The 12,421-nt window shown below is 42.5% G+C and overlaps 1 protein-coding gene across 1 annotated transcript in view; it reads right to left on the bottom strand.

Annotated features, from left to right (window-relative positions):
• Positions 1–12,421, bottom strand: part of LOC115130060 (ecto-NOX disulfide-thiol exchanger 2-like) — a 203,399-nt gene that overhangs the window by 125,396 nt on the left and 65,582 nt on the right. The window contains exon 5 of the mRNA XM_029660835.2: positions 2,825–3,037. Within this exon, the coding sequence (XP_029516695.2) occupies positions 2,825–3,037 (213 nt within the window). The remainder of the gene's footprint in view (positions 1–2,824; positions 3,038–12,421) is intronic.

The raw sequence follows: 12,421 nt of genomic DNA, 5'->3' as shown, positions 1-12,421 counted from the left end.
AGTAAAATGTACAAGGGTGTGGCCTCGCCTTTTTATGTATGTGTGTGAGTCAGAGAGATAGCTGATGGATAAGTGCATGTTCTTTGGTGTTATTTGCAGGGATCCAGCTAGGGCTATGTGTTTGCACATGCCAGCATTTCTACTGTAAATGAGACCATTCACTATCTGTCAGGCAGGTTCATCTCCTAGATGAAATATGCTGCGGCATGTAGACCGAGTGCCATCCACCAAACATGATGTATGCTGATCCAAATCCAACTGTGAAATGATTGTCATCTTCTATAAACATCATCCTGAGCGAAATATGAAGCAGGGCGTTGTGGTTCATAAATCCTTCAGCTGCGAATGGATCTCATTGAACTGAGAGGAGATTTCTGTTCTCTGACATTCATGAATAGAGCCTGTTTAAGTCCAAATGGCACCATATTCCCTATGCAGGGCACTACTTTTGACCAGGGCCCATATGTAGAGTTTAGTGCACTATAAAGGGAATTGGATGCCATTTGGGATGCATCCTCTGTTTGAATAACTTGCTTCAGAGCAGAAAGGAGCATTGTTAAGGGCTTTTTCTAAAGGTACCATTCAACATAAGGTGACAACTACCAATGCCAAATGGAGGAATGTGTGATATTGCATTATATTGCATTTGGAAAAAATAAAGTCTATGGATTCCAATGTGCAGCTGTAAGAAAGTCTGGTAAATATGGATGTGGCTTTTGTTCACAGAACGACAGTGTGAACCTGCCTCCCAGGACACCAAACTCTGTGTTTACATTTGTATGTGTGGAACTGCAGAGAAAGACAAACTCATGAATACAACTAAGTGTTTGTGTGGATTATTGTGATGGAGGATGGTGGCCTTTAAAAGACAATGATAGAGAGAGAGAGAGAGAGAGAGAGAGAGAGAGAGAGAGAGAGAGAAAGAGAGAGAGAGAGAGAGAGAGAGAGAAGAGAAGAGAAGAGAAGAGAAGAGAAGAGAAAAGAAGAGAAGAGAAGAGATAGCGAGAGAGAAAGGAGAGGGGGGGAGACCCACTTTGCTCTTTCCAATATTTGTATTACTGTATAAACAGGAACCGATTATGTGGTATATCCCAATATCCATACTAACACAGTACTCAGTATGCACACTACTGTAAGTGGTGTATCACAAAAGATATCTGAACTCATACATGCTCTTAGCATTGGCAGTTGTGAATCATTAATATGACTCGTTTCATTTCTTCCTTCAGTTCCAGTTGTTTTCATGTAGAGAGGTGTTACTTACTTTGATTCTATGGCTGAGTGGGTTCTTTCAGATGAGCTGTCCACAGACCAATACAGGCTAAAGTTAACCAGAGCCTACACAGCATACCCCAGAGAGTGTTAGCTTTCTGATTGGCAAAAGCCAAAAGCCCTGTCCAGAAACAACCCCTATCACTTGTGGAGATCTGAAGGCATCACATAGGTATAATCAATATGGTCATACAGTAGCTCCATCTTGCAGTCTTGATTGGCTGAGTGGAGTTTTCATTATGTGGCTTATAGCTTTCCAATCCTTACACAAGTGCCTTGAAGTTAGGGGCTAGGAGTTGTTTTTGCATTCAGCCAATGTGACACAACCACAGGTGAACCTATTACTCCCTGGCCATGGACATACAGGTATATATAATCTACCAATGTGGTATATATAATCTACAGGTATATATAATCTACCAATTTAATCTACCACCACCAGGCAGCTTTAGAGACAAACACATGAACCTACCTTCTTTATCCACTGTCAACCCTTCCTGAAACATACTGGTGAAGCACAGCATGCTTTTATTTGACTGTCATTCTGTATGTCTGTTATGTCCAGTGTGAGAAGAAACTGTCTGTGGAATATCAATGATGAGACAATATGAGGCTGCATGAACTCAATGTCAATCTGTGATGTTCACCACTGAAATGTCATGCAGCTAATTACAATGCCATGCTATTGCTAACCCGTCACAGGCTGCATAAAACCTCATGTATATTTTTTCTCTCCAACCCCCCAGTGTGTGTGTGTGACGGTTGTGTTAAATATTTGTTTTTGTATGCCGGCTGTCAAAGCTGTGAGGTACAGAGAGGCTGTCACAGAGCAAGGTGAAGCAGGTTTCTAAAACTAGATTATTTTCTGCTCCCTTTGGGATGTTGTCTCCTGGTGAACAGTTACTAGACAGAGAAAGAGAGACAGGAAGAAGGAGGAGAGAGAGTGAGTGAGTGAGTGAGTGAGTGAGTGAGTGAGTGAGTGAGTGAGTGAGTGAGTGAGTGAGTGAGTGAGTGAGTGAGTGAGTGAGTGAGTGAGTGAGTGGCCACTCTGGGCCTAATGATGGTGGGCTAAGAGAGGTAGCTAACAGCTCCCTAAATAACCTGTTCAATGTTATTGCTGCTATCACTGGCCTTTACCAGGCAAACTGCCCCAAATCTACTCCTACAAAGAGTCATCCCATAGAGTGGGTCTTCAGAAGTGCTATCCTCTGTTTGTGTGCAGCCATGCATGTGTGTGAGTGTGTTTGCAGAAAAGACCATCTCTGTTCCATGTCCCTGGGTATTTGATCCATCATGTATGGAGCACTGACCTGGAACTTGTGACATGAAAATCACTTGAGGGTTGAGAACGTTTAGAGGGACAATGTGACGTTGCTTCAAAGGGAATGCCACAAGTGGTTTTATGTTGACCCTTTCCCTGTTGTGTGGGACATGGTTCATGCCTGTGTGTGTGCTGTGTGTGTGTGTGTGTGTGTGTGTGTGTGTGTGTGTGTGTGTGTGTGTGTGTGTGTGTGTGTGTGTGTGTGTGTGTGTCAGCCTGGTGTGTACTCACATTGTGCCAGGATGCCAGACAGGGCGGTCTTGAACTTGTCCTTGGCCACCTCCAACTCCTTCTCGTGGGCGGCCTTGTGACTCATCAGCTGGCGGATGTGGCTGTTGGACGACTGGATCATTGAGTAGAAGTTGTTGGCGTTACGACGGTTCACCTCACCGCGTTCCACCCAGGTCAGCAGCACGTTTACCGCCTCCGCAAACGCTGCCTCATCTGAGGAGAAGGTTAAAGGAAAGTTTGCACAAAACGATCTCCACAAACGAACAACATTGATAAATAATATCCTCATTAAATGTTCTCAACAATTTAAAAGATTTGACTGAATTACAGTTTATAGAAGGAAATCAGTCAATTTAAATAAATACATTCGACCCTAATCTATGGATTTCACATTACTGGGCAGGGCACAGCCATGGATGGGCCTGGGAGGACATAGGCCCACCCACCGGGGAGCCAGGTCCAGCCAATCAGAATGAGTTCTTTATTACAGACAAAAATATTCTTCACCACACATCGCCTGTAGTTGTGAGGCCGGTTTGATGTACTGCCAAAATCTCTTAAACGACGTTGGAGGTGGCTTATGGCAACAGCTCTGGTGGACATTCCTGCAGTCAGCATGCCAATTGCACGCTCCCTCAAAACTGGTGGCAAAACGGCCTTTTATTGTCTCCAGTACAAGGTGCACCTGTGTCATGCTGTTTAAACAGCTTCTTGATATGCCACACCTGTCAGGTGGATGGATTATCTTGGCAAAGGAGAAATGCTCACTAACAGGGATGTAAACCAATTTGTGCACGAAATTGTAGCGAAATAAGCTTTTCTTTTGCGTATGGAACATTTCTGGGATCTTTTATTTCAGCTCATGAAACATAGGACCAACACTTTACATGTTGCGTTCTTATTTTTGTTTTGTATAGTTGAAACTAGACATTTATTTTCAAACTTTATACTCAGAGGCAGAACTTTAAAGCTCTTTCTAACTTTGGGGAAAACTTTAGAGGAAAAACATCATGCTGGTATTAGTTGAGGGGTAGCTAGCTAGATAGTTAGCGGAGTCCGATTTGAAGTAGTGTTGCTTAGCTTGGGATCTGTTTCGTTTAACTACCCATAAGGAGTCAACTTCACTGAATGTAACAAATGTATATAATTACTGCTTGGATTATAATCACATCACAATGCATACATTTCACCAAAGCTTTTTAAAAGGATGACATAACACTGATGGTCATGTCACGCCTGGCATCACTTGAAGAGTGACTAGCAAGGATGGAGAGTGGACAGCAGGATCACGAAACAACAAGTGACCTCTTCTTGGAACAGTTGCTTCCACTCAAGCAGTAGAAATTGTTACAAACAATGTGAAAAAACTAACAAAATAGCACGGTTGGTTAAGAGCCCATAAAACGATACGACACAATACCATACATATACACCGGGCTCCAAAATTACTGGCACCCCTGACTGGCAATGCACAAACAAAATCATACAATTATTTAATACAAAACACATTTCACCAAAATCAAGGTTTCATAATTATTGGCACTCCTCATTTAGTACTTAGTGCAACCACCTCTGGCAAGGATTAGATCATGGAGTCTTTTCCTGTTATGTTTGACAAGGTTAAGGAACACATTTGGAGGGATTTTGGATCATTCGTCTATGCAAATCCTTTCAAGATCCTTCACATTCTTGACTTTGCGCTTATCAACTGCCCTCTTCAACTCAGCCCACAGGTTTTCAATTGGATTGAGGTCCGGCGACTGAGATGGCCATGGCAGAACATAGATTTTACTGTCACGGATTCATTTCTGTGTGGATCTTGAGGTATGTTTTGGGTCATTGTCTTGTTGGAAAGTCCACCTACGGCCAAGTCCCAGCCTTCTGGCAGAGAAAACCAGATTGTCAGCCAAAATTACCCGATATTTAACAAGTGCCCCTGGACCTCCAGAATTAAAACAGCCCCAAAACATCACTGACCCACCATCCTATTTCACTGTGGGTATGAGGTGTCTCTCCTTGTATGCATCTCTAGTTCGACGCCAAACATGCCGATGCTGTATCTGAACATCATGTTCAATTTTGGTCTCATCTGACCAGAGCACCTTCTTCCAGTCATAATTTAAATTACGTTTGGCAAACTCCAAACGCTCGCGTCTGTGTCTTGGGGTCAGAAAGGGCTTTCTTCTGGCAACGCTTCCAAAGAGCCTGTGGTTGTAGAGGTGGTGTCCGATGGTACTTTTTGGAACCTGGTGACCCCAAGATGCCTCCAAGGCCTGCAATTATTTCACAGTGATTCTTGGGGATTTTGTTGTTTCTCTCACTATCCTCCTCCCTATCCTGGGGGCAAAATGCATTTGCCTCCTTTACCCGTGAGGTTTTCAACTGTTCCATACTATTATTAAAGAATTGCCCTGACAGTGCTCAGTGGTGTATTCAATTGTTTGTGGATCTTCTTGTAGCCATTACCACATTTATGAAGTTCTACAACCATCTGTCTCTTTTGAACAGCCAGTTATTTTGTTTTCTTCATGGTGTTGGATGACAAAGGGATATTGCATGTGTGTTACCTCAGGAATCATCAACTAGATTCAGCCAAGGTCCGATTTCTTCATGAGCGGATGGTTAGGGGGCCGGAACATAATTACAAATAATTTGTAGACTGGAAATTAACCGCAAAATGCCCAAACAGATCATGTTTGACTAAAACATAATTTCAAACCTTGCTTACAATTGAATACGATCACACGTGTCTTTATATTATGCTTGGGAATACTTTGGAACAGATTTCTTAAATTAAAATCACTTGGAGCTGATTTCCTGGCATTATTTAAAGTATTTAATGTCCAACAATTATTATTATTTAACTCAAAAAACTTGGGGGAACTCTGATCTAGAGTTGAGGACAAATACACCACAAAGTGTTTTATGTTCGAGAAGAAGAAAACAGACATATTGTAACAATGTGCGCAAGTTCAGGGAGTAAATACGTTTAATAAATAAATGAACAAAACAAGAAACACAAACAGTGCACTGACATGAAACAGGAACAATGACGACTGGGGAAGAAACCAAAGGGAGTGACATGTAAAGGGCAGGTAATCAAGAAGGTGAGTGTCATTATGTGCGTAATGCTGGTGACAGGTGTGCGCCATTACGAGCAGCCTGGTGACCTAGAGGCCGGAGAGGGAGCACACGTGACACATATGGGAATTGCTTTTTGGCTTACCGGCTAAAATATTGTTCAATATTAGCTAGCTAGCTAATCTAGCTGGCTTGCTATCAATGTATTTTTCATGCCGGATAGTCTTGCATATTTCAAGGGTAACAGGCTTTCTTATTAATTTTATAAAACAGATGACCTGCGTCTCCAAAACCTGTTCAGCATGTATTTTATTGTCTAACAGAACTAGGCTAGCTATTATTAATTTAGCTAGCTGTATGGACCTCATGTCCGAAGCCTGTTACACCCAATGCCAGACGTTCATGGACGCGTTATGAATGATCAAAGGAGTCACTGTAACATTCAGAGCAGCACTGGAGAAAAGACATTTACAATGGAAGGACTCTTCTTTTTATGAAGGTTCCATTAACTAGAGACCAGTGAACGAATGGAAGCAATGTGACGATGATGTTTCAGGGAGGGAGGGAGGGGAAGGATTGGGAAGGGAGGGAGAGAAAGGGAGGGAGGGAAAGGGAGGGGAAAGAAGGAAGGGAGGGGAAGGGAGGGAGGGAAAGGGAGGGGAAGGTAGGGTAAAGGAGAGGAGGGGAAGGGAGGGAGGGAGGGGTTGGGAATGTGTGAGAGACTGAAAAGAAGACAGAGTGGAAGATAACGACACTGGGAGAGAAACAGATGGAGAGAGAGTTGAGGTGTTTCTGATTCCCCCCCCCACACACACATACACAGACAAACACATACACAGACAAACACACACAGACAGTTCTGTCAGATGATTTGCATGAATAATTCATCACTGCTTTCGATATTAAACCAAGCTGTCATAACGTGTCATAACCAGAGGTCCCTGAGGTGTTCATCTGTATCTATAGAAAGATGTAGGTTTCCAGGCTCTCCACAGTCACTAGTCCTCCCTACCAACTACAGGTCCATTATCAATACACACACAATATCTACACTTGTCAATTATTGACAATGACAAGGGCCCAATAGAATATCATATTCGGACAAAATTAGCGTTAAGCTGTGAGGCTGTGGCATCTGATAGACATCATTATCACTTACAATGTCCTATAATCCATCGATACAGCTAAGGAGTTAAGGGGCTTATCAAAATATATAATGCATCTATACAGCTAGCTAAGTGGCTTATCAAAATATATTATTCATCTCTACAGCTGGGGTGTTACGACTTCCGCCACCGGCTTTCTAGCTGCCACCGATCTACGTTTCTTTTTCTATTTTGTTTTGTCTTGATTGAACACACCTAATAGGTTATCAGCCGGACCTGGCACCGTGGCATCAGAACCAGATCGAGGCACCTGCAGTGAATGAATGGTTTTGGCGCTCGGAGGAGACCTGGGACGCTAAACATGTGCGCCTGCAACGGGCCATCAGGCGACAGAAGGCGAGCGCCGACCGCCACCGCAGTGAGGCCCCGGTGTATGCACCGGGACACCAGGTCTGGCTCTCGACTGGAAACCTGCTCCTTCGCCTGCCCTGCTGGAAGCTGGGTCCGCGGTTTGTGGGGCCATTTAAAGTCCTGAGGAGAGTGAACGAGGTATGTTATGGGTTACAGCTTCCCCCTGATTATCGTATTAACCTCTCGTTCCATGTGTCTCCCCTCAGGCCGGTGGTGGCTGGTCCGCTCCAGCAGTCTGAGGTGCGGGAGGTTCCTCCCCCCCTTTGGACATCGAGGGGGCCCCGGCGTATACTGTGCGAGTCATCATGGACTCAAGGCGTCGGGCGAGGGGCCTTAAGTACCTTGTGGAGTAGGAGGGGTACGGTCCGGAGGAGAGATGCTGGGTGTGGGTGGAGGACATCCTGGACCCTTCCTTACTGCAGGAATTTCCCCGTCTCCACCCAGATCGCCCTGCGCCTCATCCTCCGGGCCGTTTCCGAGGCCGGTGTCGGCTCGCTGCTGGAGCTGTGCTTCAGGAGGCGGGTACTGTCATGACTTCCGCCGAAGTTGGTGCCTCTCCTTGTTCGGGCGGCGTTCGGCGGTCATCGTCACCGGCTTTCTAGCTGCCACCGATCTACATTTCTTTTTCTGTTTTGTTTTGTCTTGATTGAACACACCTGGTTCCCGTTACGTTAATATTATTTTCCCTAATTAACCCTCTGGTCCCCAATATGTTTTGTGCGTGTTTGTCCCTTGTTGAGTGTTAGACTGCGGTGTTATGGTGTGTTTTCCCTGCATGGGATTTATGGTTGTTTCTTTTCGAGTAAAGTACGTGATTTTACTCAGTTATGTGTCCTGCACCTGACTCCGCCCTCACCGTTGCACACTGACACTTGACATAGGGGGCTAATCGGCTTATCAAAATATATACTGCATTTATAATGCTAGGGAGCTAAGCAGGTTTATCAAAATATATAATGCATCTATACAGCTAGGGAGCTAAGTGGCTTATCAAAATATATTATTAATCTCTACAGCTAGGGAGCTAATCGGCTTATCAAAATATATAATGCATTTATAATTCTAGGGAGCTAAGTGGCTTATCGAAGGAACATAGTTTGACGAGGTTCCAGAGATTTATAAGACCCACATACATTATTCATTGGTTGCACCTCCGTCACGTGGTTGCGTCGTTGCTATTGTTATCAACTTTCTACAGATACCGCAGCATATTGATGTCTGACTGATGGTTAATGCTGATTGGGGGATAATGACTGTTTATTTGACCGTTGACGTCAAATATTTCATGAATTGCGCACAAATAGTCTGCATGCGTATTTCTAAATATCTAAATTATTGACATTCTGCCTCATTAGAAGCATTACTCGTATAGTTTATATCCATGTGATGCAAAAACTGTATCACCAAAAAAAAAAAAATCGGAGATTATTTGAATGTGAATCGAAGATTGGTTCAACATTTGTTCCATTAGTTGTCCGAGACCTACGGGGTGAAATTGTGATTTCATAAGTTTGATTATGGATTCGCCCTTTTTTCTCGAGGAAATTGTGTTTTTAGAGGAATTATCCATTGAAATTAATAAATACATTTTAAACCTTTCAAGTTTTTCCAGGCATATATGAACAATCCTTTATTTATTACATATAATAATCTAATTGGTTATGAACGTTTGACCAGAAAGCAATATATCAGAGATGAGAGAGTGTTGGTAGTGTAGGGAAAGAGAGCTAGAGAGAGAGAAAGACAGAGGGAGGGATAGAGAGAGAGAGAGAGAGAGAACGAGAGAGAGAGATGAAAGAGAGGGAGAGAGAGGGGAGAGAGGGAGAGAGAGAGAGAGAGAGAGAGAGAGAGAGAGAGAGAGAGATGAAAGAGAGGGAGAGAGAGGGGAGAGAGAGAGAGAGAGAGAGAGAGAGAGAGAGAGAGAGAGAGAGAGAGAGCAAGAGAGAGAGAGAGAGAGAGGGAGAGGTGAGGGTGCTGGTGATGTAGCTGGGGGTGAGTCAGATAGGATGGATCATATCTCTGCCCTCTTGTGGTATGAACTAAAATTAGAGTGTGAGTTGACCAGACTTTCAGTTTGGCATAGCCAAGGAGAGCTTACCAAATCTTATCCATCACATTCCAAATGTCCACGGTTCAGAAGGTTAATCCTGGTCGTGGATAGAACAGGAGGAGACTGGTCTGAGGGCTCTGTTGGGTGCTTCATTGTGTAGCAGTGGAGGCTGGTGGGAGGAGCTATAGGAGGACGTCGCACATTTTAATGGCTGCAATGGGAGTTAAATGTGGTTTCCGTATGTTTGACGTGTTTGATTCCGTCCCAGTCATTAAAATGAGCCCATCCTCCTATATTATGGGGGAGGGTGGGAGTGAGAGGATTCAGAAATTATTTTAGTATTGTATTGTAAAGTATTGTATTGTAATGTAATGCAATGCAATGTATTGTAAAGTATTGTATAGTAAAGTATTGTATTGTATTGTATTGCATTGTAATATATTGTACTATAATGCGATGTATTGTAATGTAATGCATTGTAATTGATTGTATTGTAAAGTATTGCATTGTAATGTATTGTATTGTAATATTGTGTATTGTAATGTATTGTATTGTAATGTATTGTATTGTAATGTAATGTAATGTATTGTAATGTATTGTAATGTATTGTAATGTATTGTATTGTAATGTATTGTAATGTATTGTATTGTATTGTATTGTAATGTAATGTATTGTATTGTAATGTATTGTAAGCTATTGTAATGTAATGTATTGTATTGTAATGTATTGTATTGTATTGTAATGTATTGTAATGCATTGTATTGTAATGTATTGTATTGTATTGTAATGTATTGTAATGTATTGTAATGTATTGTATTGTAATGTATTGTAATGTATTGTATTGTATTGTATTGTATTGTAATGTATTGTAATGCATTGTATTGTAATGTATTGTATTGTAATGTATTGTATTGTAATGTATTGTAATGTATTGTATTGTATTGTAATGTATTGTAATGTATTGTATTGTAATGTATTGTATTGTAATGTATTGTAATGTAATGTATTGTAATGTAATGTATTGTAATGTATTGTAATGCATTGTATTGTAATGTATTGTATTGTATTGTATTGTAATGTATTGTAATGTATTGTATTGTATTGTAATGTATTGTAATGTATTGTATTGTAATGTATTGTATAGATGCACTACTGTTCCACTGGATGTCATAAGGTGAATGCACCAATTTGTAAGTCGCTCTGGATAAGAGCGTCTGCTAAATGACTTAAATGTAAATGTAGTGAAAATTATACTTTAGTGTCCTGGAAATACAACTATGCCATCATTATGATGTCATCAATGTTACTTGAGAGAGTTGCCAATGTTGCCATGAGCTAGCAAAGTTAGTCAGAAATAGCTAGAAATTCTAACATTAGCTAGCAACATTTTTGGTGCTGTCCCCACAATCTTAGTTAGCTAGCTAATATTATACTGAATTTAAAGTCAATCTGGCGCCATAAATATTTGCCTCGTTTTGAAATGTCATTGTTTCTAGGCAACAGTATGTAATGCACTTCAGATAAAATCTTAATCAACACCTATTAAGACTGCATTAGTAGAATGTAGAATGCTCAGCTTGGCATCAGTCCTTAAACGAACATTCCAAACAATATTGTGATGAAACGTGCAACCCATGAATGTGTTGAGGATATGTGTGCATACTAAAATACCAGGCTGCTGCCTGGCTGGCATCTCATATTGTAAGGACAGACGCTGGAAGACAAGAAGCAAGTACAGAGAGTGAACGTTTAACAAATAACCAACATAAAACAAACAAGGACAGCATCTGGACAGTTGAAACATAACGACAATAATGCTGACACCGTGAACAAACTGAGGAGCAGACAGATATAGAGGGGCAATCAAAAAAGTAATTCCAGGTGAGTCCAATATTGCGCAGATGCGCTTAATGATGGTGACAGGTGTGCGTAATGATGGGCCGCCTGGAGCCCTCTAGTGCCACAGAGGGGAAGTGGGAGCAGGCGTGACAGTACCCCCCCCCCCTCTAGGGGCGCCACTTATCGTCCCACCTGGGCGGCACTCCAGTAAAGACTTGGGAGCCGGATGAGCCGGCTGAGGCGTGGAAGCCCGATGAGCCGGCTGAAGCCCGGAAGCCTGGGAGCTTGATGGGCTGGCTGAGGCATGACGTGGGATGGGAGCCTGATGAGCCGGCTGAGGCATGACGTGGGATGGGAGTCCAACGAGACAGCTGAGGCACCGCCGGTTCCTCCGAAAAGCGGCACACGGACCGGAAGCCGGTAAATTTTTTTAAAAGAATAAAGAATTCCTGATGCCTCACATTGTGGTGTCAGCATTCTGTAAGGACAGACATGCTGGGAGACGAGAAGCAAGTACAGAGAAATAACTAACATAAAACAAACAAGGACAGCGTCTGGACAGGGGAAACACAACGACAATAATGCTGACACAGGGAACAAACTGAGGAGCAGACAGATATAGAGGGGCAATCAACAACGAGTCCAGGTGAGTCCATATTACGCAGATGTGTGTTATGATGGTGACAGGTGTGTGTAATGATGGGCCACCTGGCACCCTCGAGCATATATCAGCTTCTCAGATAAACTGAATGTGGAGCAGCCACATTCATTACTAAGCCAGTTAAAGGTCACTGCTCTTCATAATAGTTAATAAATCAAATCAAATTCATCCTAGGAACGCGAAGCGAGGTGGCCATCTCTGTCAGCGCCGGAAGTTGTAATAGAGAAATTGTCAAGGTGTTTGGGCTAAGATAGCAGCAAGATTACCTCTTTTTGCCTCACTTTTCTACTGGAATCCTCACATTCACAAATATTTAAGTACAAGTTGTGGGGATATTTATGTACTTCAGCAGATTATAGTAGTGAAGCCTGTGCTTAAACACAAATGCATGTGCATGTGCACGCGCACGAACACACACACACACACACACACACACACACACACACACA

Source organism: Oncorhynchus nerka, linkage group LG6 (genome assembly GCF_034236695.1).
Source record: "Oncorhynchus nerka isolate Pitt River linkage group LG6, Oner_Uvic_2.0, whole genome shotgun sequence".
Lineage (NCBI taxonomy): Eukaryota > Metazoa > Chordata > Actinopteri > Salmoniformes > Salmonidae > Oncorhynchus > Oncorhynchus nerka.
Note: the sequence above shows the minus strand (reverse complement) of the source record. Positions and strands in the feature narration are given on the sequence as shown.